This window comes from Dermacentor variabilis, chromosome 6 (genome assembly GCF_050947875.1).
Source record: "Dermacentor variabilis isolate Ectoservices chromosome 6, ASM5094787v1, whole genome shotgun sequence".
Taxonomy (NCBI): Eukaryota; Metazoa; Arthropoda; class Arachnida; order Ixodida; family Ixodidae; genus Dermacentor; species Dermacentor variabilis.
The window spans coordinates 151,468,334-151,495,703 of record NC_134573.1 but is presented as its reverse complement, the minus strand read 5'-3'; the positions used below and the strand labels follow the sequence as shown (position 1 = coordinate 151,495,703).

Below are 27,370 nucleotides of genomic sequence, written 5' to 3'. Positions count from 1 at the left end.
ATGCCGAGTCAGACTTGCCAACTCCGACTGTCTTCACTGAAGTTCCCGTCAGCAGCCACTTTTCATCGTGGCTTTTCTGATTGGTAGTGTTACCCGACGTGGTCGCTTAGTGGATATATGATGTTGGGCTGTTAAGCACGGAGCGCCTCGAGGCACTTTGCGGATGCACGCAAAGTGCCTCGAGCGGCCAGTCGCACGGCAGTTTTGCGTGTATTCGCGGGCTTCTTTCACGCTCGCAAAGACACTTTTATGCAGCACGTATTGAACAACAGAAAGCTGTATCGGGAGTTTTTCATGTCGCTTTACAATTTTCTTTTTGACACTTCTCATCTAGCTATAATATTTGATAACTTGATTCGTTAATTAAGGCTAATTATGTAATTAGGCGGAATGCAATAGATAATCTGAGTATCACCAAGCGGCGGCAAACGACATTACCTTGGTTCTGTCCATGCAGCTGCGGGGCATTTGCATATATTTAAATATTTGGTGCATGATAGTTGGACCACCCTGCGTATACCGTAATTCACCTAAATATATACCGTCCTTAAATAGTGTGGTATATGTCATGGCTCGATTACTCGAGGCCTTGAATCTTATTCAATCATCTACATTCTCTTCTCGGGTTACGAGCACAAACGGCTGGTAACAGTATAGCCTAACTTATACCTCCCACCGGCACGTTTGGCAGTGTTATGGCGTTCATAGTAAAATATTTTTGCGCGCACAATTGACAATTCTGCCACAATTGACAGTTCTGCTGCAGTGTTATGGCGGTCGATTTCTGCCTTTCTTTAAATTTTCTATTGTTTCCTCTTAGCGGACTTCCCCCGGTTTATGCTGTTCCTCTGTCGACGGCAGGAGGAAGCACTTATGTCACGCAAAACCGAAAGCACGTCAGTGCAGCAGGATAGTTAAATATGGGAAGCAACCACCGACGTTTTGTAGGCGCTACCGCTTCATTCTAAATGTACTACATTCAAGGAGCTGGAGAAGCCATCCGTCTTCTGTGATAGCGTTACATACAAGACTGATAGCGATTCGCGTGCTTTTTCGGCTACCTATGCAGATAACCAGCTGCCTTGCCGTCTGAGTCGCAGCACGATTGTCTGCAGAGAGTTAATCTAAAATGCCTCGCAGCCGCACTCGCGTCGCCGCAGGCAGCAGTGGTTCAATGAGCGTAGGTGTCCGGCCCGATGCTTCGCCAGCCCTTCTCCGTCGGCTTCGGACTCGTATGAAGTCTCGCGGTTTCACTGCTCTAAAGAGATTTCATGGTCTCGGCTTTCCGAAAGTGTGGCAGCGACTCCGTGGCCTTTGAGAAGCTGGAGCGCCGTCTGGTCTCTTTACCGAGATTCCCACGTACAGTTGTCGCTAAAGCGAAATGTTTTGTTTACCTGTAGTTATCTCGCCTTAATTTGTTTCTTTATTCCTGGTTTGCTTTAATCTTGCTTTTACTCGTTCTTTTCTCCTTCTCATATTATTTCCAACACGCTATAAGCAGCAAGCTGCGCGTATTGCAAATATGTTATCTCGAGTTTTCATCAAACTCCTTTTCTCTCTTAGTGTTCGAGCATTTGAAGGCATAGGCGGAAAGCTTTCATTTTTCCAGGGTGGGGGCACTCCCCCACCCCCCTCCCTTTCCCCGGAAAACTTCGGAGGAGGCTCGGGCCCCGGAGACCTCACCCCCTTCCCCGCTGTCGACGCCAATGTTTGAAGGTTGACCGACGATACCGTCAGCTGTGTTCAAAGTGGCTGGTTGGTTCATCTTTGGAGTAAAAAACAAACAGCGCGACACAGGGCGAACGAGTAAAGAGCACAAGACACGTCAGACACAGGCACAGGTTTTTGCCGACGGTTTTGTCGACAAAGGAAACGGAGTTACTGCGACGGCATTTGTGTGTAGTAGGTTTGACGCTCAATGTATTGTGTGCTACCCGACTTGACACTCTTAAGAGCTCGTTGTCGAGCTTCCTGGCAGGAAGCCCGCACCTTACACGCGGTCGTTACAGCAAGGGTTTGCAAGGTAAAAAAAATCGCTCAACCACATTTTCACTTTGGTCTTTCGCTAGTCCCTCTCTCATTTCCCCCTAACCCTGGGAAGGGTAGCGGGCCAGAGACGCGCTTTCCAGGCCAATCTCTTCATTAAAGTCTCCTCCATCACCTTCGCTGGCTTCCCTCGCATGTGGACGTAGTGGGTAATGAGAGTCTAGCTTGCAGTGTCTTAGAGGCCAGACAAAGCTCCTCGAAACCTTGAAACATCCCTATGAAATCGCCAGTAGTCATCCTCCATCCTTGTATAGTCGATATCACAACTGCAGTTCTATACGTGTACGAGGCACGGCTGCATTCTTTAAGGGAAGCCTCGCCTCCGCAGAGTGAGCTTCTTTAGCTTCACGTTCTTGCACGTGTTTACAGCGCCTACCGTTCCTCTCCATTTATCATTTTCATTCCCGCTTCCTTCATTCAGGAGGCTTATCAAGTTGCCCGTGAACGGCCCAAAGGTTCCGCACTTAAAGAGAAGTTGGGAACTGCTGGTCTGAACGCATTTAACTGTGCTGAAGCCAGGCTTCAAGTCCCACAGCAGCTCTTAATGACCAACTTCGTGGGAGCGACACATTATAAAGAACTATGTTGTACCGTTAACTGCAAGAAACATTTGTTTCCTAAAATTGATTTCAATATTCCAAGTTTCCCTGCTCTCACCCCCGAAAAAGTTTGGCTGTGGGAGATCGTTCCTGCACTGTTCCGTCCGCTCGAGCCGTCTGCGACTGTAACCTGGCTGGTTCGGCGCGATAATCGGGACATCGCCGAGCCGTGATTGATGCCGTGCTGACCCCCGCCGCGTACTTAAGGAGGCAAGTCACGAGACGGCACTCCAGCAACGCGATGCAGCAGCTAGCAGCAGCACACAGCGGTCGGGTTCAGCGGGCAGCCCCCTCGTCGGCCCGCTTTCTCCTTCTTTGCCTCGCCCATTTCATTCGCTGTTCCCCTTCTCACCCGCGAGCTCAACGTGACCCCCACCTCCTCTCTTCATCCTCCCTCCATGTTCTGGCGGCTCGAAGTAATCAGAAACGGCCCAGCGCTACACAAGCTGCCAAAGGTGATAGTACTGCGGGTGAGCGCGTAAGAACGACCAAGAAGTAGCGCGCACTTGTGAGTTTATGTGCTCGTAATCTATGCCACGTAACGCGGATCGGGTTGCTTGAATGTGTGCGGGTCATTTTATTGTAGTACAAATGTGACTAACTACAGCTGACTGCTGTGCGAGCGTTTGAAAAGGTTGGAAGAAGGGGTGGAAAAATAAGTGTTTAGGACGCAATAACATGGATTAACAATACAGCTTCAGAGAAATTTCACGCGGAGACCACTTTGTGGAGCGCTCAGCTGCCGTAAAGATTTAAAATGTAGGACTGCAACACGTAGAAAGCTTTGTGGCAAGGGGAGGAAAAGTTGTCCTTAAGCACACTATAAGAAGATGGCGTCGAGTACGTTGTTCCAGGCAAAGTGTTGAGTCAGTGTGAACTTGAACTGGAGTCATTCGAGAAAAACAACGTATTATATATGCTCACTGTTCCTATAGTACTATAGGCATGCTGAAAGGTTGAGTAAATGATGCTTTGCTCTTGAAAGTTCCTTGGGCAATGCTGTGCTGCTTGAGGCTTGATGTTGGCCTGTCAGGATGGAATACTACAAGCCCGAGTATTGTATTAGGGGGTTGTTGGTAGAGCACTGCATGGGCTCGGTTAAGCAATTGTTGACAGCGGCCCAGGCAGGACCTCAGTCAGACCAGGATTAGGCCTGGACATGCTATTTACAACTCCACAAAGCTGAAGACTATAAATCCTGCAGCCCTATGCAAATTTTAGGTGTGTCGTGATTGGTTTATGGGAAAGTCGAGGCAGGAAGGCCACGACAAAGCAGCTGTATGCTGCACAGGTTAGTGTATGTTAGCGTTGCTCTTCGGCCACATAGAAAACAATACCAGTGATAAACTGTGCATACTGTGTGCCCCACCTTTCAAGGCTATCAGCATTCTTTGCCTACTTCTGGCACTTTTTATGTGTCTAGAACAAGTGGCATATAACCTTGCTTGTTCTACGACAAAGCTTGAACACAGCAGCGCTAGTGCCTTTATATTTGAGTGGCACTGTGGAAAGAAGTTGGGCGCACATGACTGCATACTCAGCAGAACCTGAATGTATGTGCCTTTTGTGGTGAGCAATGGTGGGAACTGTTGTGAAGCCACATGTGGCCCACTAAACTGAGTCTTCGGCTTCCCAAACCATGTTATGCTGCGTACGCCAGTAATAGCATTCAGAGCCACATGCTTTTTACACCGAAAGTGTATTAGGCAAGCCGATTCGTTCGTCCATTGCATGTATGCAGGAAATTCCTCTGCCGCAACCCCATGCACATGCACGAAAAAAAAAAAATAAGAGATGCGCAATTGGCGTCGTTGCTCTTCGTCGCAGCCAAGTGCGCGCGCAGCAGTTTCTGGCTCTAAAGTAGGTAGGCCACACGTCATACGTACTCCTGAGGAGCAGGCAGTTTTCGATCAGCAAAACCGCGAGCAGAACCAGGAACGAGCTCATCTACGCCGTGCCGATGCTGAAGCCCGGGCACAAGAACAGGCTCCTGCAGCCAAGCGCAAGCAGCAACTGTGTACCAAGGATCCAGCAGCATACCCAGCCGTCTATTAATGAACTGTCGGGATTAACCCAGTGATAAACACCGGGACCGCACATTTCAGCTTCACTGGTTCACCATCTGTACGGAGTGCTTGGGCAGCGATTTTCTTTGGCAAGCTTGGGTGTACTATGTATCGCACCTAATAAGTTGCACTGTAGGAGGTCTCGTAAAAAAAAAAAAAAAATGATCGCACAAACTTAGCCAACATTTTAATGAATGCTATTCTCACAATGGAACTGGACTAGTCAGTCAAAACATTCAGTTTTGCTTGTGAAAGGTCTTGAAAATTCGGTTCGTACTGAAACTCAGTTGGGTGTCACTTGACAACATCCACATCTTCTAGAATGTCTGAAGGTGCTCCCAAGCCTATGATGCTGCTGGTACCCCCATCATCTGACAGGGCCGAGTCGGTCGATTCACCGGGGTCTCCAAACTGGTTTAGGCCAAAAAGGCAACCAGGCTGCACCACATCCAAGCCCAAGGCAGCTATGTCGTCCATGGACTGGAAGTGCTCTATTTCTGGAATGTCCATATCAACAGTGCTCTCCACGTCCACATGTATGTTTTCACTGCTGCCTTTGCTTTCGGTGACACTGAAAATGAAAATAATGTCTTTGGTCAGGTGGGAAAGCAACGGCACCATGAGAAAATAGTGTCACACAGGGGGCAATAAATAAAATCAACTTGAACCGGAACAGTAACCCTCGCCTTTTGGCAGAGTGCACTAAAGAAAGATACAGCAAAAGGATGCAATTTTCATAATGTGTCAACGATCCATATGGTATTCAGTTAAAATGTGATTGTTTTATCCTTTAGCTCTACCTGCGCCCACTATGACAGTGCTTGTGCACTTTTCAGTGGGCAACGATAAGCATGTTTGATTACTTTAAATGTGCTTTCCTGAGGGCTCGCACTAATCTTGGTGGCACAGCTAAGGCAGGTGAGAGTTTTGGTGAAAGTTGACCGAAACTGCTACTAGTTATCCATTTGAAAGTGCCATTAGCCTCTTACAATTCTTTAGACACAGCAATTAGCACTGTATACAATGCTGCACCTCAATGTGGAATCCCACCAAACAGCTGGCATAAATTTCTGGCTTTTAACTTTGTAGATTCAAAACGATTTGTGAAGCACATACTAAAAAGGGCTGCAGAAGCGTCGCACTTCTAATCGATCCCCCCATTCTCTTCCTATGCAAGGAGTGGAATTACAAGAAGCACATCCCTTGCACTACACTTCTTGTAATTTCAGATTTTATCATAACTAATACTTTTCCAAACCAGCAGGAAGGAAGAATTCCGAGTTCAGTTTAACAATTCCCTGTTTGTCTATTATGGCCAAATACACTCCTGCTAACCTAACAGCCTTTTGGTAATGATGGGTCTATGCAGCAGGCCCAAGTGCTTAAATGATTCAATGCAGTTTGCAAGATACATTAAGAAAGTGCTGTGCACACTTTTCTCGTAGGTACTAGATCGGTTTAGTGTCCATAGTTCAAACGATGTACGTTTTTATGAGAGACTTGTATGCAACGAAGAACATGTAGTTAACTACTTGTACATTCCTTGGTAGTTTTTTAATCGATTGATCACTTGAACACTTTTTGTAATTCAATTACTCTATTGACCAGACAAACTGTAACAGGTGACGCAGCTTTGGGTACTTGATTTTGGTGAAAAACTGCAGTCGAACGCCCGCGGTTGTGCCGCTCAGCAACCTTGCGGTTGCACATAGTCAAACACGTAAACTCAGGTTCTTGGTATTTGTTTCTTCATCTTAATGCTCTGCCAAATGCTTGCCAAAGAACTGAACCGGCAATGCTATGGCTTTCCAAGGACGTCCACATTCGATGTTGATGCCATGAAACCACATATGTACAATTTTTTCTGATTTTAATTGGCCCTATTGGTCAGAAGCGCTTTCCCAGAGCCCAAACAACAAATAGGTGCTTCACTCTATAGAGTACCCAGATTCTGGCATCACAGTGTTCAGTAACGACAGTCTCGTATGCAAGGTGTTCACATGTTACACCACCACCCTTTCCTCCAGTGCACAGATCGAGGGAACATTGTAGTGTCGCTTCTGGTGTACATTCACCAAAAACAGAGGGAAGATTACAGTCTAAAATTTTGAAATGCAGCTGTTAGTGAGAATAAACAATATGTGATGGGGCTGCAGAGGATGCACTAAAATATCCGGGCCAGCTCGTGCTATTTACAGTATTTGTGGTATGTTATTAACATGAGGAAATCGTGACATAATGTAACTGATCACACTTTAGTAATTGCTCAATTACTCTTGTGGGGCAGAGTAATTGGTCACTGCAACCAATAAATTTTTGAATGAAGTAATTGTAATTGGTTACTTTTTTCCGTAATGTGTACAAGTCTGGTGGGAAGCCAGATGGCGACGGTGTGCATTCACGTATTTGCAATCAAAGATTGAGAAAAATGGTTCATTATTATTTAGCTTCCTTGTTCTGCTACAATTATGTCACTTTTGGACACGCACAAATCTCTTTAAAAATGAGTTGTCACATGCATTGCAGCAGAATAGAACCATACAAGATGTAATACCAGGAGTGTTTGAGTAAAACACTATACCTTTATGAAAAATATGTACAAACTGAAAACAAAAGTGATCCCCTTTGCTATATATACTGCTCTGACCATACATTTACTAATACCTCACACTTCGACTCAAGCTTTTGCAGCGAAACATGCAGAAATCGCAGTTTTCCAGAAAGGAAGCAGATATCAAAGAACATTTTTTTTTTTACAATAAACTTCATAAAATCTGATGCACCGGTAAACTTTATCGCGACGTGCTAAGTAATTAAGTGATAAGTGCTATAACCACCGCGCTTCGTAATGCTCAATTTTAGTGAAGTACCTTGCCTTCAACAACCTTCGCCGAACGCTTCACACGTGCGTGGGGATTGGACTCACCTGCAGCCCAAGGCCGGGCTGGGCGCGGCGTGAATGAGGCAGACGTCGCGCGGGCTGCGGGCTTTTAACATTACAGTGCTGCAAGGCTGGCCATTGTTGCTGTCACCATCGCAGCGCTCAAACAGCTGTTGTTTGCGGTCGTTGAGGATGTGTGAGCGGCAGAACCTCGACAAGGGAATGACGCGCTTGCTGCACCCTGCCTGGCTGCAAGTCACGGGGATGGCATCCCTCAAGCACTTTTGCTTGCGCTTGAACCGAGCCCTGAGCACAGCTTCGGGACCGTAGGTGCGATGGTACCGGTAATAGGCGCGGTAGCGCTTGTAGAGCGCCTCCTCCTGAGGCGAGGCGAAGTCCTTGGACACAGGCGCTGACGAGGCCTTGTTCCGAAGGTACTGAGCACGCTTTTGCGTCAGGATGTCCGTCAGTCTTTTAAAATGGTTCAAGTACAGTCTCTGCAACCGCACCAGCTTATCTCGAGTGATTGACGCGGCTTCCTCGACGGTGAACACGCCGGCGTGCCGAAGCGGATCGTCCAGGTCGTTGTCGAGACTGTCGGCATCACTGTCGCCTTCAGCGTACGGTCGGATCTCCCCGATCGTAGGAGGCTCCTCGTCACTTTCAACATCGTAAAACTTCACCGTGTTTCTCGCGGTGTCCGACTGGTCTACGGAATGCTGCGGGTCTCGGCAGTAGTGCTCCAACGTTTCGATCACTTTCTGCGGCGTCTCGACGAGGTGCTGCTTTTTTCCGGACGAACGACGATGCTGGAGAGCCTTTCGCGCGTGAAACTGGCAGAGAGACTCCCGTTTGTCAGTTTTCGGCGCCGCATAGGCGCACCGGCGCCCGCTCTGGGCGTGGGTGTATGCACACTGTCGAAAAGGAGCAGTTTTGTCCTCGAGAACGTGCCGCATGCAGTACTCGTAGCCTTCGATTCTGGCTTGGAGGCACACGCGGTGCATGTAGTTGCATAGCTTGCGTTCCGGGGCGGCGACCGTCGCCTTTGGTTTTCGGCTCACCATGACTCGCCTGATGACGCTCATTGCTGCGATGTCTTGCTGGTATTTACACTTCCGAGCTTTAGTACTGGCAGTCAAATTCAGCACAAGCTTGCCTTTGTTAGACGGCACAAACTTGGAACGCATCATTCACACGGCAGGCAGCCATTTCGCTTTTCTTCGCAGGAACTACGCGTCTACGCCTTGCCTTACTATGACGCGTCGTCTCTCGAACGTTTCGCATGCGACGCAGGTGCCATCTACGCGGCAAACAAAGCAGTTGTGCAGGCAGCGTCTGAACTGGTGGCGCCATCTGACGAAACGAAACCTAAACGAGAAGATCAGAGTGTCGGCCTCCGAGATGTAAGATGTTTATAGGTTTACAGGGGAACAGCGCGAAAGGACGAAGGACAAGAAGGGTTCACACATACAGCGCTGGTTTATGCGTGTTCCCCTTCTTGTCCTTACTCCTTTCACGCTGTCCCCTCCCCCCCCCCCCCCCTCTGCTGTAGATTACAAACCGACTAGCCCAAGCCGCCACGGTGCTGCAGTTCATTTGCACTAAGTTCATTTGGGAGGCCGCACGTGGCGCGTTCTTTAAAGAGGTGGTGTGTAAATTCACGTTGCATAGGGTGGCGCCTTCTGGACTTAAAGTGCGGATCTCAAAGGCTATGCTTTCACTGGTTAAATGCGGTGGACGCTGTTTTGGGAGCCGGAAACACGTTGTAAACGTTCCGTTTACAACGTGTTTGTAAACCTCTTGTACACGGAGTATCATGTATTAATTATAGGTACTGCCGTTACGGTAATTATTACTTAAGTCGGGGATCTTAAAGAAATAGCAGTGAGTACGTCCGTTCTGGAGTTAGAAATCGCTTCTGGCGCTTGCAGTGCGCAACAGTATAGCCTTCGAGATCGGATATTGTTACTTTGACGGAGCCGCGCTGTGCTCAGCGAGTTGAGTACCAGAACAACTTAAATCGAACTGGCACTTTTTCTATGCCATGGCGATTCCCCGTGCATATAACTATTAAAATTTACATTTGCTTAGGAATTATGTTAAACCTCTGTTAGTTATCGGATTGTTATTTGTTCTATTACTCTGACTGCCAAAATAGGGCAGTGGAAGAGGTAGGCGAAGATCATGAGGGGGAATAGTGTTGTAGCCAAAAGTTCAAACAGTGAAATAGGTGAGGGTGCAGGCAAGGAGAGGGTCGGAAGGGGGAGAGGCGTTTGGCCTCCGTCGAGACTTCGAATGCCTCCGAGTAGAAAGGCATTTTTTTTTTTTTGAACATGAATCGCAAAAGACGCAACGCTTTTGGTGCAAAGAGTAAACGGAGCCCTAATCCTGGTGATCACTTACATGGTGCCTTATTCTAGCCTGATGGCAGTGGGAGAATGCCCCAAGTTAACAAAAATGAAATAAAATAAAGGGCGTGTGTGCGTGCTCCGATGAAGCGGTGCCGTATTTCCTTTCCACCTATTTTCCCGTAACGGCAAATGGCTCTTACCATCTCAGTACTGTGTAAAACCGGCGTGACAGGGTTATGCGCGAGCAATCCGTCATCTGGCGATAATATTGATTTTCAGTGGCACCATTAAGATGTCTCTGCTATATGATTGTGCGAATGATAATTTTGAGACTAAATCCAATCGAATATTTTTTTTTCTCTCGAATTTGAACAGCTTTTTGATACGATTAAAATAAAATGGCGTTCACATCCTGTGTGTATTCACTACGTTAACAAGCTTTCTCTAAATAAATTGGACATTGTAAAGCTTTGTTTGTGAGGACTATGGCTTCTTCGGCGACGTACAACGCGCTCCATATTACATGAATTCTTTTTGTTTTGTGCCTACTATACGGCCGGATGATGTTTATCTCACTTATGCTTCAATTTTATTTCTGATCATGCACGATTGTCAATTTAATGTATGTTCGAAACCTGTCCGAAAGTGGTACATATTTACGAATGGTGGCTTCGATTCGAAGACGGCCGCATTGGATTCGCGTACATTTACGTTGCTGTTTTCATTGCCTCTTGTAACTATCGGTTCTTCTGAACATTCACGAAAGCGATAATTTGCGGACACGCGTAAGCTGCGAGAACAGTTCTCCCGTGACGTCACGCACGCCATGTCTAACCGTGTCTTTGATGCCGTTCCTAACCGTCCTTTCGATGCCGTTTCTAACCGTCCTTTTGATGCCGTTTCTAACCGTGCTTTTGATTGGATATTGCGGCCACGATGGCGTCAGCGCACAAATATTGCGCCTACGTTGTCTCGATTTTTCACGAGGACTGGTTTTTCACCGGGTTATCATGGATATCGATTTGCAACTCGGTGCAAGACGTGCGTGTCGTGCTGTCACGTATAGACGTGACAGCGCCAAGATGGCGGCCACGATGACGTCAACACAAACCATCCATCTATATTGTTCCTTACGTAGGCTGTTGTTATGTGAGCTTATTGGCCACCGAAAATTATTCATTCTGTAAAAAATAAGAAAAAAAAAGAAATAGAAAAGCTAGATGTAATTAAAATATTGCGCGGAAAGTTGGACCTTGGTGTATTGCGCTTCAAAAAACTGCTGTTGGTTGATGATATTTCGGTATGTTTCACATGCACTGAATAAAATTTGCAGCCAAGCAACACACATTAAACAGGCTATCTATCTGTATGCAACCGAATCGAAAACTGAAAAAAAAAAAGAAAGTAGTTATTTTGGGCGAAGTGGGACGGAACTGGAAAGTTACGATTTCTTTGCTTCAGTCCGGAACGAAATCTGAAAGAATAAAAATAAGATTTTCCTTTCACGTTTCCCACCGTTCTCTCGCGATTTTAATCCTTCCATTGCCTACACTTTTGGCTGGAGCACTACACCTCATTTGAATATGCGCGCGAGCTTGCTGTAATCCTTGAAGTAGCAGCTAGCATCGTTCGTGCGGATTTCAATATATCGCGTCGGGGTGACAGGCACGTCAGTGACACATGTGGGAGCTATTGAAATTGGTGACCGTGTCAAAGTTATCCGTTACTAGTGGGATACCCATATACGGGACCTTCAAACTTCTACTATCAGTAATTTTAATAAATTGCCGTGCTGTCTACGCAAATACTGCTTGCACAGGCGATTCATGCACTTCGACAAAAGCGGTTTCCACGAACAAGTAGGGTCAGTAAATGCAGATAACATAAATGTGTTGCTTAGCTCAAGCCCGGTCGCGGCGGCCTCACTCCGAAGGGTGGCGCAATGCAAAAACTCTGGTGTACCATCCACTAGGCCCACACTGCCACGCACTGCGGTGTGCCTCATAATTAGATGTTGGTTTTGGCAAGTAAAAAAAAAAAAACCTCACAATTTAATGTTAATTTTAAATATTTGTTAGCTGACTTTATTTTCGTTGTTGCGATCATTGCGTCAGCTTATATTAAGCTCTTGAATAACGATCGCATACGAAGACAACGCCGTATTGTTGCGCACTTTCGAAGCACTTGTGTTCCGAGATATTCATTATTATATTTAGCAGTCATTACGTTAATTTTACACTTATACGCTCGACTCTTGACTCATAGACTAACTTTCCCATGTGACTCCGCTGATTGTGTAAAAGAGGAGAAAGCCACCCTTGTATTTGTCAGCCGAGAAGCAGGAGCGCAGCTCTTAGCTCCGACCAGCTTCTTGTCAGGCGGGCTTTACGAAACTGGTTACGTCACATGGGGTACTTGTCTCTGGTCTCGGGACTCCCGCCTCTCAACTCGAAATGACGACTTTTTCGGAACAAAGGCGCGACAGAAGTTACCAGCAAAATGAAGTTGTCTTCGAACATTATTATCTTCAAGTACTTAAAAGAGAGAAGAATATCCGAAAAAAAGCGTAATTACAAAAATTTTGGTAATTATGTGGCCAATGACGTACTCATCCGCGAGAAATGTCCGAGAATTGATCGGGAGTATGCGCGAGCGTGTGCCCCAGACCGGCCGAGGTTATGCAGGTTATATATATATATATATATATATATATATATATGGCAACATGGGTCACTGGGTATGTATCACATGGTACACGGCCATTTTTGGTCTGTCCCCCGTGATGGATGTGCCACCTTGACACATGTAGTACGAAGCCTTAAATGTATTGTGGGCACTTATTAAGCTATAATTTGTCATCCGTACATGATCATCATCACGTGGGGCTCACATGGGGTTCTTCATCAACGCTTGTGGGGCTTCCTCTTAAGTGTGATCCGTGCTGCGGGCGTGGTCGGGTCGCCGCATCTCCGACGCGTAATAAACTTCGTGAGAACTGCTGCGTCACAGTATTTCGATATATGACGCGCGTCCTGTGCGTGCACCTCTCAACCATTCTTCCCTCGACGAGGAGAAAAAAAGAGAGGATAATGTCAGGGAGGTTAGCCAGTGTAAGTTCCGCGGCTGGCTACCCTGTGCCGAGAAAAGGGGGCTAAGAGGATAAAATTTTATAATTGGCACCCAAAAATAAATAAAAAATAAAGCGAGAGAAGGAAATCCACGCACTAAGGCGATGCAACGAGCTACAACTTTCAAAGTCGGTCGCACAATTCACGAGTTCTTAAGCGTCGTAAATCGCCTTCGAGACGTGTGGAAGCTAACATGCATCCTATACAGACGTGGAAGCTAATCAGGGTAATAGCGTCGTGGGAAAGTACGAGAGAGAGAAGAAGGACGAACGAAGCCCTTCACTTTCGACCAAATCTTATTGCGGATAACACAGTACATAAATTCGTTAAAACTTCTTTGTGGGCGAGTTGGTGCACACTTGATTTGAATATTGTAACAGCGCTAACACATGCATCCACGATGTAACAAGGACGAGACACAAGCGCTGGAAAAAAAAAAAAAGACAATACATAAAGATGAAGGAAAGAGAAAGAGAAAAGCAACCGACCGTGGGATCTACAACGCGAAATACAAGGCAGACACAAGCAAAAAGGAATGTTGCAAAATGGGCACCATCAATCGCTCGAAAGAAATGCGATTTATTTGTGATTTTGTAATTTACATTTAATATATATATGTTTTGCTTGTGTCTGCCGTGAGTTGTACACAACATACATACAGGATGTTTCAGTGAGCACGCAAAAAAATAATTAAGAATTGCCTGCGGCAGATGGCAGCATGCTAGTTGATGAGCTGGTCTAGTCAAAGAGGCGCACATTATTGCAAATACACTCACAAAAAAAAAAAGAAAAAAAGAAACTTGGTGTGATCCACACAAAAAATCGGTGTCATCCACACAAGTGGATATGCCTTGCCGTCCCACCCGCTATAATTTGTAAATTGCGATATGTGCCATAATGTAATTAGTTTAAAACTTCATTAGTAAGTCTTTTAATTAGTCGGGTATGCATTTCAATTTATTGTGCAACTAATGTCCGCCGCTTCGGGTAGACCAGTTCACGGACTAGAATTGGGCTATCTGCCACGCACAATTTTCAAAAAATTTTGATAGCGTTTGCTGAAACCCATTGTGTAGATTAAATATGGTTGTTTGATCCTGTCGCTGTCTTTCCCGCACCTTTATAATATATATTGCGTTGTCCGCAATAAGATTTGGTCGAAAGTCACCGATTCGGGCGCCCTTGTTCCCTCTCATCCTGTCCCACGCGCCGTTACTTAATATTATAGCATGCACCAACCGACCCAAGTCAGCACTCTTTTGCATACCATAGGCTATGAGGCGCATGCTCAATGTCATCCGCTATACTGCAGCTACCTCGCTTATACAATTTTTTGCGATATTTGTATATTCAATCATTGCATTGGATCTGCTTGTGTTTGTTTCCTTTTTTTTTTCTTCGCGCTCTCTCGGGCGGCCGTGCACGCGTTTCGGCCGTGCCGCCTGTTCTCGCTTTCTAGCTTTACTGCGAGGTGCCAGTGACCCAACTGGAGCAACGCAGCGGCTCGAAAGCGCCGAGCTGCGTTGCGGCGGAGCGGGACGTATAGATATGTACACGCTCCGCATTCGCGCGCAATTCTCTCCTCGCAGGCCGCGCACCAAGTGCCTGAAATTAGCTTCCGAGTGCGAAGGCAACATCGTGTGCCACGGAGCGCGGCTACCGTCCTTCCTATTTGGTATCAAGCCGCTTCCGTTTCCGCATTCTATGGCTTCCTTTTCTGTCCTTCGCTTTGTACCTGTTGGCTTGCTGGATTCGCCCGCTAAAGGGCGTTGGCCTAGCCCGGCTAAATGTTTTATTACTTGTTAATGTGCTAGCATTAGGAGATGTCAAAGTGGAAAAGAAAGAAGTATGTGCGCGAAATGTGGGAGGCCACATCACGTGGCATATATATATATATATATATGTATATATATATATATATATATATATATATATATATAACTGACGGTGGGCTTCGGACCACCGTCAGGTGCACTTCGCTCTTCGGAAGAGGCAGGACATGTGACGAGTGAGCTCCGCGAACAACACTTTGCAATGTGATGAACGCGGTTTAAATCGAGGATGTGGGACTGCAGAGAGGTTCAACGTAATATCAACTCATTTCTCTCGGATTTACCGCTAAAGCGACACTGAAGTTTTCTCTTCGGCCAGGGTAGATGAACCCTGGCAACAAGCGAATGGCCGTCTCAGAACAATAGCTTTCCTCCCCTTCTGCAGGAAGTATATAGAACAAGACATCGTGCACGGTTGCTTTCACTGAAACAGCCCAAGCCAATCGGAATATTTTACACGAACATATGTCTCGTTTGACGTGAACATACCCTTCCTATACCTTTTGGGACGTGACTGTGTTCAAAGGCGTTCAAAGGAACACTGAGCAAAGGCGTTCGAAACATGGTCGTCATCGTTGATCGCATCGCTAAAACGGTGAACGCCACACAGGTATGATGATAGTCGTAAAATTGCTCTACTCGTTTCTTATGATATTCGTGCATCTAAATGCACCAGTTGGGGCCATCGCAACACTTGTGTCATGGGACGAAGACTTGAGCAAGCGAGAACGAACATAATTGTCCGCAAGAAAAAAAAAAAATGGTGAACGCCAGCAGGATTATTCCGATCTGTTGTTGTTTCAGTGTACAAGCAATAACGAAGATTTTGCCTGGAGTCAGAGACGTTGCGAAATCGAAGTGGGGGTGAGGGGGTGGGGGTCTTCTTGTCAAAACGGATTTGGCATGCGACTCGACGAAAACAACAAATCAAAGTGCACCTTCGATATGCACAACCATGGCTTGTTCGTCACCTATGTATACTTACCGGCAACCATAAAGATCAGTCCGCTGTTCTTCCGGTATACAAGCAAGTAACGGGGATTTCACCCAACATCAGAGATACTCTAAATTCGAAGGGGCACGTTTCTCCTGTCAAAGGTACTTTTTTATTGTCCTTATATGTACATACATAGTTTCAGCTCTATCGCGATACGCAGCTTCTGCACTTCCTTCTCGACGCGTCGCTTTCTGGCAGCCGGCCGTTCCACGGCCAGTCGCGCGAAATGTGGGGCAAAGAAAACAACGGCAAATTATTCGCGCGCGCGCAGAATACATCGCTTTGCCGTGGCCGGAGACGCGAGTTGTGCAGTCACGCACCAAGGAGAGGTCATGCGCGTCGGTATATAGTTTCTTGCTCTCGTAGATACAGTGCCTGTGCAGATGCTCTTCCACTGCGTGCTGAACCGGCATAGGGCTGGGCAAGCAGGCACGTCGCTTCCAGTGCGGTCTTCCGCGAGGATCGAGCCGGCCGCAAGAGTTTTCACTGTAGATCTGAATCGTTAGCATTCCGCAAATGGAAGGACCGCGTTCGTAAACGCCAGCAGGAAACTCGGGCGATAACTTCGACGTGGCCCCCATTTCCCGTCAACTTTGACTCGACGAGTATATATACCGTGTTGATGTGCATTATGGGTCTAGCGTTCGTCGAGGAATTTAATACGCCAGAAATATCCGGCGTCTTAAGGCTGACGCCGTTTTTGGTGAACTTAATTCCTGTTTTCTATATAGCACGTCTTGGATAGCAATTGTCAACTCATCCTGGATTTGGTATTTACGCAATGTTATAATGAATTTAATGAATTTATAATGAATTTTGATTATGTGATTTCGTAACAGATGGTTTCCCATTTAAGTGGATTCCTTCCCTCGCGAAATCTCTTTTCGTAAATGAGCACTGTGAATAAGAAATAAACAACAAAACATTCGTGCACATAGCGCGAAACAATGAGACTGATCGTTGTGAGCATACGGGGTAAAATAATCGCTCGAATGTACATGAAAGTTTGTTGTATTGATAATGGTGCCGGCGTTCGTGCATTTTTAGAGTGAACATGAACAATCATGGGGGGAGGGGGGAGCGCAATTTTGCACAATATCAAACACTGCTAACAGAAGCATGGTTTCCTGGGCGAGCTTGTATTCCATTCTGCAGGCGAGCTGCCCGAAAAAAGGAAAAAAGAAAAACATTTATTACGAAGGCAAGGAAGATGGACACAAGGCTGTGTCCGTCTGCATCAGAACGGCAAGTCGGGCCATTTGGTTGGGATTCATACTAAGGTTTGTTACAGTGCAACCTAAGACGAGGACAACAGAAGGTACCTCGTAGTTTTGTACGTTCTGTTGTCCTTGTCTTAGGTTGCGCTGTGACAAATCTTACTATGATTCTGTGTCCGTCTTATTGCCTTCGTAATAAGCCTTTCTTGGAGCTGCTCGCCTGAAGAATGCCAAAAGGTTGTTGTGAGTGGGCTACCTCCTATAACACTTCTGTACGCAGCTCGTTATTATGACTACAAATGCAATGAGTCCGTCGCTGCGACAAACTCTCCAACATGAAGGCGTTGGACACCAACGTACGCCGAGTCCTTCCTCCAAACGACGGCTTCTCTCCGCACTCCAATCCGCTCTGGTGCTTGATGATTCTGTCCTGCAGCTCAGCAGGAGTCCGTACCGTCCAGAAGGTCACACAGGAACGCCCCGCGTCCCGTCAGCTCTAGTGGCCCGCGCCCAAAATTCTCTCGCAGTTGCCTTCTTTCCGGGGAAGCTTTCATTACCTGTCCCTTTTAGCGTATTCCCTTCACTGAGGCAATTTTACAGCGTTGTCTGTTCCCTCCTCGTGAGAACCTAAACACGTGACACCCCTTCCTCGCTACAGCCTCTTTCCGACGAGGGATGGACGGTTCAGCCATAGCGGAAAACTGTTTCAACCTCGCGCGTGTGTAGTCGACGCAGCGTCGGAATGTCTTCGCCACCCTGCAGTCCGGAATGACAACGCGTGTGCAGCTTATTCAACGGTTGGTGGACGGATTTGTGCAGTCGTTGTTCCGTCTCGAAGAGAGCCAGGGTGCCTCTTCGAAAGGGGGTTAGCTCTTGAAGTCCTGCCCGTCGTAGGTGAATCCCATGAGCGTGTGCCCCTTGTACGGGCCGAACGCGTACTCCGGGTACATGAGCTCCTTGCGGTACGCGGGCATCAGGGACATGTCCGGTGGTACGGTCAGCGGCAGCGTCAGCGGGGGTGGCGTCGTGGTACGTCGGCTCTTGCGGCGCCGTTTGACGATGCGCCTCAGCGAGAACCCCTTGGGCGGCGGCGGCGGCGGTGGCTCGGTGGTCGGTGGTTCGGGCGGTTCGCGCGCCCGGATTTCCACCGTGATCGACGGGCTCTTCTGGTACCTGCGAGGGAAAAAAAAAGGTCAATGCGGGTCTACCGCTTCGAGCAGTTATGAAAGGGAACACGGAGATTGCTTTCTATAGAGAACGTATAGTGGGCTAAACAAACGTGGCTTGCAATAAAATAATGATAATAATAAAAAAATAAAAGCTAGCAGGCAAGTAAATGTTCGACGGGAGAGCTATACCTACTCATATTGAGATGCCCGATTCAAATTCACACGTTACGAGTAATCTTAAAAAGAAAGACAAGTTCGCTGCTTGTCATATTGTTCACGACTGGACCTTTTATTCTTGTCGTTTTCTGTTGTTATGCGAGCTGTTTGTCTGTAAAGACGAAGTCTTTCTTAGCGGGTTGCCATCCACCACGTTTAGGTATTGGGTATGTTTCTAGCCTCTTTCGTGGGCCCGGTATGTGTCCCTGGTACCGCTCATTGGCGTGATATATATATATATATATATAATCTGTGTGTGTGTGTGTGTGTGTGTGTGTGTGTGTCCGACACCAACTCGCTCAGGAAGGCATTGTCATTCATCGACTTTCGCTGGACGTTGAATCGCCTTCCAACCAATTTTTTTATTTGTTCCTTGCCTTGTTTTGTTTCGGAAAGTCCTCGCCGCATTTACTACCGTTTCATTATATGTTTTTAATTCTCGTTGCCCTTTGTTGTCGTGAAAGAGGCTTATTGTCTAATTTTTCATTTTCTTTTAATGTCGAATATCAGCCTTGTTTTCCGTGTGCATTTTTTCATTGCATTGTGCTGCTGTTCGCGATACCTTTGACGCTGCAGGAGTGAGTTGTAACGTTGAGGCTTTTAGCTGGTGCTCCTATTTTGTTGTGCTGTGCAGAGGCAGATTGCTCACTAATTCGAAGAAAAAAAATTATTATGTCGCAAGGTAAATTTATCGCGAGATGTCATAGCCTTTTTCTGATCGAGTGCGCGAGTTTAGTTGAACGACGTCTTTAATATTGCTAGCTCCTCTTGGGCACGCATCTCCTATGTGCAAAGCCGTATACGTGCATAGAAAGCGGTTACGTGTTATATGAAAAAAGGTCCGGTGGTTCACCGTTCGTGTTAAAGAATCCATTCAGCTGGCTACGATAGTTCAATCGCAGGTGCCCGGGTTCGCTTGTTAGCTGAGACAACTAGTCATGGGAGTTTCGAAGGCGCTCTAAATTGCTTTAGCCGCGACAGCACTAGAACGAAAGTGGGGACAGTCTTATTGAGATGTTGCGGTTAGGTTAGGTTAGGATGCAGTGCGGAAACACACTGAGTATTAAAGTAGATGTGCAAAAGCTCTTTAGGTTCGTGTGTCGAGCATTGTTATTATTATACACCGATTATGAAGCACGAAGCTAACGAACCTTGTTTTCTATTCTGCTCGCAGTAGCTGACGCGACCGTCCGATTAAATGTTAGTATAACGTTGAAGCAATACTCAAATACGCTGAAGAATGCTCGTAGACTGAAGTGCTCGCTGCAAACCGCTATTGGTGAGAACTATTGTGACCTTAACGTGCTCTCGGAACAGAGCATGTGATTTTAGCCTTGTTATAACGAACACCAACGTATAGCGAATCATCGTCTAGGAGAAAGGAAGTATCAAGTTTCATTGGTCGGGTTATTCTCCAGCGAGAGTTTCTGCCATGTTGACGTTTTGAAATGGACGACATCTGACGTGGCGTCGGAATAATTGAAAGAAATGTTTGCTCGCTGGTGCAGAAACGCGATGGCGAAAGCATTGTCGTCCCGAGTTGTGGCGCCATTTGCTGATGCAGACTTGCATCGAAGTTTAAGTATCTGAAACTGCGCAGCGATACCAAATGGGGTGACCACATAATCTGCATATTCTATACAGAGAGCTGAAGCGGACGAATCCAACATACGAAATTAGGTTTTCTTCGCATTTCACACGTCTGCTGCTTGACAGAGAGAGAGATAGATTGCCGAGGTGAACTACAAAATTGTCCTGTTGGTTACCTTTACAAATGTACTCATGCGGCTTTTAGCGACTCTCGGTGATGGCGATGTGTGTTTTTGACTACATGTTTGGCATACGAGGCAATGCCGGCTACTGGCGCGTATCTGTATTTAGAGCCTTATCTTAGGACCCTTGAGTGACTTAAAAGTTTTACTTTCAAACCATCAGGATAGCAATGGCGAAACGGGGTATGTAAAGGCTGTGTCGCGCTTTAGATATATGGTACGGAGACTCCAGCAGGAAGCGAAAAGGGTCGGGTAATGGAGCAGGAAACTTACCGAAATTTCGAATGTTCCCTGGGAACATTTCTTATAAGCTGCAGAAACACGTTACTAGAACGCTGAAAACGGTCCTGGAAATAAAATCATGCCTCCGATACACTGAAGTTGCGAGTTTTCGCTAGTCTTTCCGTAACAGTGTTCCTAAGGGACACCTACAGCTCGTTTCGGTATGGTGATTTAGTTCAAATTTCGTGTTCAGATATGTGAAAAAAAAAGAAAAAAGAAACACAAAGCAGTAAAATACGTTGAGAATTGGTCGCTCGGCATAACAAGTGCTTGCAACCATGCATGCTTTGATCTCGTTCTCGGCCTTTGTAATAAATTATCGCTCTCTCTCTCGATTTCACTGAAAATTCGACTGCTGCGAAAAGCCCTCGTGTCCGCGGCGTAAGGTGCAATCCCACTTATTGCTCCGTCGCATACCTCCGTAGTGTTTCGCCGGGGGTCGAAGCAGCCCACCTGTGCAGGTCGTAGTCTCCCTGCTGCAGCTTGTAGTCGTCGTGCTGGTGGTGCTGGTACTTGACCCCGAGGCCGTCGTCGTACTCTTGCTTCTGCTCCTTGGAGTTGCTGCCGCCGAAGGTGGCGTCGATGCCCACCTTGAAGCCTGATCGCAGGCCGGACCCGTGGCCGTTGTCCAGGTCACGGTAGATCTTGATGGACCTGCGGGCCAAGTTGCAACGACAATGGCGGTTTTACCGAACGAACCAGTGTTTGGGAAACTCAGGGTGGCGACCCCTCGCGAATGTCGCACCAGATGCAAATGGAGGGTTGCGAAACGGCTTCAGAACGTGAAAAAAAAATGTCGAAGAAATAAGAGTGCGGCGTCAATAAAATCATAATGCAATCGCATCATGGTACATCGAACAATACCGCAATGAAGGTTGCAGTGTTCGAGCTCTCCTCTCCTTTTGAGAAGCTCTGCTTTGACAAACACCTTTTTAATAAAATAGTTATTCCTGCTATCGTGCCCTTTTTCGGTGTCACCATGGGTTCTAATCGACGTAGTTGATTGAATTTTACTGCGTTAAATTTCGAACCTGAATGTCAAGATACATTTATTTTTTGCGTAATACTGGGGAGGGAGGGAGTGAGCTTTCACACTTAAAAAAAATTAATGGCTGCCACGAAAGAGATTGTGGAGGAAGTGGATGGACGCGGCATCGCGATGATCTAAATTTCTTGATCGCGGAATGGCAGAGTTCGAAAAAAAAAATGCCATAAGCCTGTCAGAGAGAGCGCAAAATCAGCTGCAGTCCATTGCGGAGTCGATGCCCGTGCCTTCCCGCTGGTTGTTATGTTCCGGTAGAGATTGCATTGTCACACTTGCCTCCAATTTGATACTCGTGTCGTCTGTCACAACGTGTTCTCGAAGCTATACTAACCGCGAGCGAAGAACGATATCGTATAATAACTTTCGCCTTACCCATCCCTAAGAGCAAGGTACCAAACCGGGATTTCTTCCCGTTAACCTCCTTGCCTCATCCCTCTCTCTCTAACAGCTACAGGCCGAACGCACTGAGAATCATATGCCCTCATAAATGCAAGTGTCTGCATGATGGAATCGATCCCCGGCGAGGCTTCATCGAAGCACTTTGCATCTGCTGGTGTTTTATTTATGTTAGTTTACCACAAGGTTAATATTAATTATGTGTAGTTTTCTGGTTTTGGCTGAACAGCTTGTGATATGCAGACTATATAAATTTGAGGGTAATCTTGGAAAAGAGGCAGTAGGGAGCACTTGTCTAGTAATGCTCGGCGAAGAGGACTGCTATGTGTGAAACCTGGTCGCAGCTTCTTTTTAGTTGCTTTCCTGGGGATAATTGGCCGGAAAGTTAGGCTAGTCCGTTAATTCATATTGAAGAGCAGCACAAAACAAACTAGACATAAAAAAATGAAAGAAGGAAATGAAGAAAAAGAAAATGAACGACTGAGCGCAGTCCGTTGTTCTTGTTTCTTGTTTTTGTTGCACTGCTTCTTAAGATAGTTACAAGTAAATGCAATCAGTAACTTGGTTACGGGCACATTGGTTCGGGCGTACTAACATCTTGTTTGATGGTTTCTCTTTCTTTGAATATAATTTGTTCAAGCAGTTATATTTTATACTTTGATGTGCATTGAGAGTAAACTCATTTTTGGAATAAAGAAAGAACTTTCCATCAAATATATTTTGAGACAACATCAAACGTAAGCCGATTTTTGCAGAACGATTTTTGCAAACGATTTTTGCAGAAAAGTGCAGAGTTTTGCGAATCCTATATTTAAACAATGATTTGTGGGTTAGAGGGAGCGTAACACTGTCAGCTTGTGTGCAGACAGTGAAGCGCTGGCTTCTTTACTCTACTTGCTGTGCAAAGTGTGCCTTACTGGCACAGATGCACGGTTGTCTTTCCTTGAGTACGCGAATGAGGTGTGCGTGTACATATATAGAGGTGAGTCGGACAAGCGTGTTCCAAAATAAATTAAATGAAATTGCGAAGTGGAATTAATCCGTTCGGCGCCGTATAATTAGAAAAGATGATTTAGAAGCCAGTTAGGCGTACAGACAACGCCATCCAGACCAACGAGACCTTGAATATGGTCCGAAGAAATTGCAACCGGACCACCTGTTGCACCGTTCTTAGCGTTCTTAGCTGTAACACAATGTGGGTGATGAGGCAAGTGACCTGTCGTAGTTTGCTACATCAGCCGCGTAGACGTCTTATGCAACTCGGCGCTGCTAGCTTTATATCTTGCAACGGAGAACATGTAACAGAACACGTAATCAGTCAGTACTGAGAGAATCGGGAAGCTTTTACCGTCTTGCAATCACCCTGTATTCGGATACTCTGGCGTATGCGGTAAGCACTGGTGCATTGCGGCCAAGTTCCACTCTCTTCGCGAATGCATTCATTGTCCTCCATTGAGATTTTAACGAGCCGTTGTTGTTTTTAGATTGCGCGTGCACTAAAGCACCAGGGATACTGACTATAAGTAACAGTTATTGCAAATAACATTTCGGCTTTGTCATCCTTACATGGCGTCCTCGATGGTGAAAATTTGATGATCTACCGGTTGTAAGGAGGGCACCGAAGGTCTCACTTTGGGCATGGTGTCTGTAAACGTATGCTTCATTTTACCCAGCATGCATGCTACGTATTTAATCGCGAATAGTAGGAAAGGCTATAATTTACTGCAATTTAACTGCAAAGCGAGGCATATCATGTTGCCGCAGGAGCAGTCAGTCTTCTCACCAGCGCTGCTCGTTGAACACGGTTAGTCAAAGGCATGATCGAGTGTTCTTAATCTGCTGGAATTTTAAGTGCAGGGTGATTTGTTATAAATAAATTTCATGCATAAGTAAGCAATGACTAGATGGAAAAACGCGTCAAATGCAATACTTGTAAAATGTACTGAAAGGTTCTGTACAATCGGTAGCCGAAAGAGGTTTGATTGCTGAGGATGCGGCGAGGCGAAAGCGATCCGCTGTCGGTGGATATCGCAGATGTGTTGCTCAAGGCGAACGCGAATTTTTTCGCCGCAGTAAAAGAGAGGTCAGCACTCGGTGTCCCCAGCTGGTCTCCCTTTCAAGGACTGACGCAGGGACTTCGATAACCGGTACGTGCAGCATTACATGGCGGATGAATCAAAAACGGGCAGCGCGGAAATCAGCGAGGTGGCGGAACATTAATGAAAGGAAAACATGGCTGCTTCAAAATGGCTTCAACATGTAAGATAGATCATGAAAGTACAAATAAAGCTCGTGCGAGTTCCGTGGACGCTGGCTCTACCTTTCACGTGGCCAGTGGCGCACGCGCACGAAGGGAAGCGACAGTCAACATCCGAGCAGCCGACTAAATCCGGAAGAGACGGATTTGCGCGCGGCCATATGTCATATATACTGAATGCATTGATCCTATCCTGCCAGGTAACGGAAACTAAACCGTACTACGCTTGGCTAACACTTCGTAGAGAAACGCCGAGCGCTGATGTGTCTTCTTGTGCCGTGGAAGCTACGGCTTAAGTGTCCGCCTTGGGCGGGATGGTTACGGGAAAACATCCTGCAGGAGATGTCCGCGCACTTACTCGCACGCCTAATGACCGCTACAATTCTCGAGAGGGGCCGTCCTTCTTACGGCTTGGGTATCATGGAGCCCAGGGTGCTTCGACGCAGGAGCATTCCGAGCAGGACGGCCTCGGCGCCGGCCGCCAGCCACAGCGCCAGCCACAGGGAGAGTAACCGGGGCGCTGACGTCCACACCATCGCCGCCGCACCGGTGGTGGCCCCGACTCGCATCGCGTTCGCTGCCGTCTCTGGATGTGGCGGCCGTGCGGTTCGCCCCCGGCGCTTCCTTTATGGCGGGGGGGAGGCCGTGGCCCCTCTCCCAGCCACCACGACGGCCGCCTCGGGGGTCGGTGAAGGAGCGTGAGGAGGGGGCACAGCGCACTTTCGCCGCGCACGCAACCTGCGCAGAAAGAAAAGAAAGAGTGAGAATGGGGCGTGAATGGCGTACCTGTCGAGCGATTCACATGACCGTTGCGACGATTGCGGGATTGCTTGTTACGAGACGGTCCTCGTTGCGCGTCACTGCCACGGAGGGAGAAGGAGGGGCGGATGTGTTGGCGAGAGGCGGCGCCACGTCAGGAAAACACTTTCATTTCATTTATTTACCCTAAGGGCAAAGAATCGGGCATTACATAGGGGGGGGGGGGGGGCTGGAATATAACATCAAGAAACTTCAAGGGGGCGTCATAAGCATGAAGCTCAAAACACAAATTAAAGAACAGAACTGTTTTCAGCATTAAGGAGATACAGTGCAGTGCATTAAGGAGATAGAGTAGCATGACATAATGATTATATAATGCAGTAACACAAGATCGAGCTACAACACTATTTAGAATAACTGAACAAATGCATGACAGTGATAAAAAGTAGTAGGGCGCTCAAGCGGGATAACATGGTGGTTTAGAAAAGATCAGCTGGTATGGCAGGTATGCTCATTAAGCTAGTCTAGTAAAGCCGATTGGAAAGAAGATAATTCCTTAATGTTGACAATGAATTGCGGAAGCGTGTTCCACTCATTTATTGATAAGACTAACTTTCACCTTTAGGTTGATCAGACTTCAGCACAACTTTGAACTGACTGAACTTTGAACCATTCTCTGAGTCAAAAATACTCGCGCCGTGGCCACATCAGTCGCTGGCGCAAATGACTATCCGTGCACTGTTGCAGTTATCGACATCCACCGGCGTGAGTTAATGTTCGTAGTACTCTCGCGCATCCTCCCGCGTGCGCGCAGTGTCCACATACACTCTCTCTCTGTTTTACATTTTCTACTTGAACTTTTCTTACCCCCAGTGTAGGGTAACAAATCATACGCTCGCTTGGTTGACCTCCCTGCATTTCATCTCGTTGCTCTCTCTCTCTCTAAACGCCGAGTAACCATGTCACCACGACTCTCTTTTATGACAGTGTTTGGAGTGAAAATGCTGCCTGAACAACGTATAGGTTTTCACGGTACAGGTTTCTCCGGTAGTCACTGTTAATGCGGCGCACGAAGTCTCGGGTTCGATCCCGACCGCAGCGGCCGCATTCCGATAGGGGAGAAAAAGAAAAGAAGGAAGAACGCTCGTGTACCCTGCTGTGGGGGCACATTAAAGAACACCCGGGGGTCGAAATTAATCCGGAGTCCTCCACTGCGGCGTGATTCTTAATGATACGTTGGTTTTGGCAAGTAAGACCCCAGAATTTAATTACTTAGTTTAATGTGTTGCGAGTGTTCTGCCGCCCGAAACGCTCAAACCACCTATAACATTCCAAGCCTCTAATCCATTGTCGTGCGTTCGAGAAGTACATACAAACGCAAGGAGCAATAATTGAAGCGACCCATGCTATGTATGAAACGCGCGACAAGTATGTGAAACAAGGTTCACTTACCTAAAACGTTCACGAAAGTGACACAACATGATGTTCGCGCGCGTCAAACATCAGTTAAGTTCAGTGCCTGGTGGAGACATGTGTGGGACAATGCTATATACGTGATTGCAGGAACATCGATCGGTTCGATCTGTTTGTTTTTTCCATCTCAATTATACAAGATATAGTCATTACATAACACCTTAATCTGATAGTCGACGTTTCGTTTCCAACCATTGTTTGCTTGTACCTCAGAATTTTATTATAATGATACGATTATGGGGCTCACCGTAACGGGGAGGGGGGGAGCGGGGGACTCTAGATTAAGTTTGACCCCCTGGAGTTCTTTAATGTCCACCCAATGCACGGTATACGGGCGTTCTTCCACTTCGCCGACATCGAAACGCGGCTTCAGCGGCTGGGAGTAGATGCTGCGCCCTCGGGCTTACAAGCGCAACGGCAAAGCTACTACGCCACCGCGACGGGTTTGCATCTCAATTGCATTCACGCACGTGGCAACGGCGAAGAAGACAGCGTTTACAGCGTGGCTGCAGTGAGAGGAGGGGGAGAGTGCAATTGTATAGTGCTGTATTAAATGAAAGTAAGCAGATGTAAAAGAGTGAAATATTAGAAGTAGTATTTAGAGCGATAATTATAATTTATGTGATGAAAAAGAAACGAGGATTGACGCTTAATTTTTCACTGTGATTCTACGCGAACTGTCCCAGCATTTAACGGTTATACAGCACATACGCGCACTGGCCGTTGGCCAGCCGTTTACCGTTGCAAAGGCGCCGGTGCGACAAGCGCCTCGAGTTGTAGGCTTCCGACGCAACCACGCTGCACATCTTGGACAAGCGCTACGAGGATGCGCTTCGGCGGAGGCCAACCGGGCGGCTTTCTATGCGCATGCGTAAATATGCGAG

The 27,370-nt window shown here is 46.9% G+C and overlaps 3 protein-coding genes across 3 annotated transcripts in view; 1 reads left to right on the top strand and 2 right to left on the bottom strand.

Annotated features, from left to right (window-relative positions):
• LOC142585487 (rho GTPase-activating protein 18-like) overlaps window positions 1–27,370 on the top strand; it is a 236,760-nt gene that overhangs the window by 109,811 nt on the left and 99,579 nt on the right. The window lies entirely within an intron of this gene.
• dgt1 (KAT8 regulatory NSL complex subunit dim gamma-tubulin 1) lies at window positions 4,884–8,877 on the bottom strand. The gene is made up of 2 exons (XM_075696277.1): window positions 7,638–8,877; window positions 4,884–5,282 (listed from the first exon to the last, which is right to left on the bottom strand). The coding sequence occupies exons 1-2, from the start codon at window positions 8,780–8,782 to the stop codon at window positions 5,006–5,008; spliced, it is 1,422 nt and encodes a 473-aa protein (XP_075552392.1). The 5' UTR covers window positions 8,783–8,877; the 3' UTR covers window positions 4,884–5,005.
• LOC142585484 (uncharacterized) lies at window positions 17,297–24,873 on the bottom strand. The gene is made up of 3 exons (XM_075696276.1): window positions 24,663–24,873; window positions 21,010–21,210; window positions 17,297–18,290 (listed from the first exon to the last, which is right to left on the bottom strand). The coding sequence occupies exons 1-3, from the start codon at window positions 24,821–24,823 to the stop codon at window positions 17,984–17,986; spliced, it is 669 nt and encodes a 222-aa protein (XP_075552391.1). The 5' UTR covers window positions 24,824–24,873; the 3' UTR covers window positions 17,297–17,983.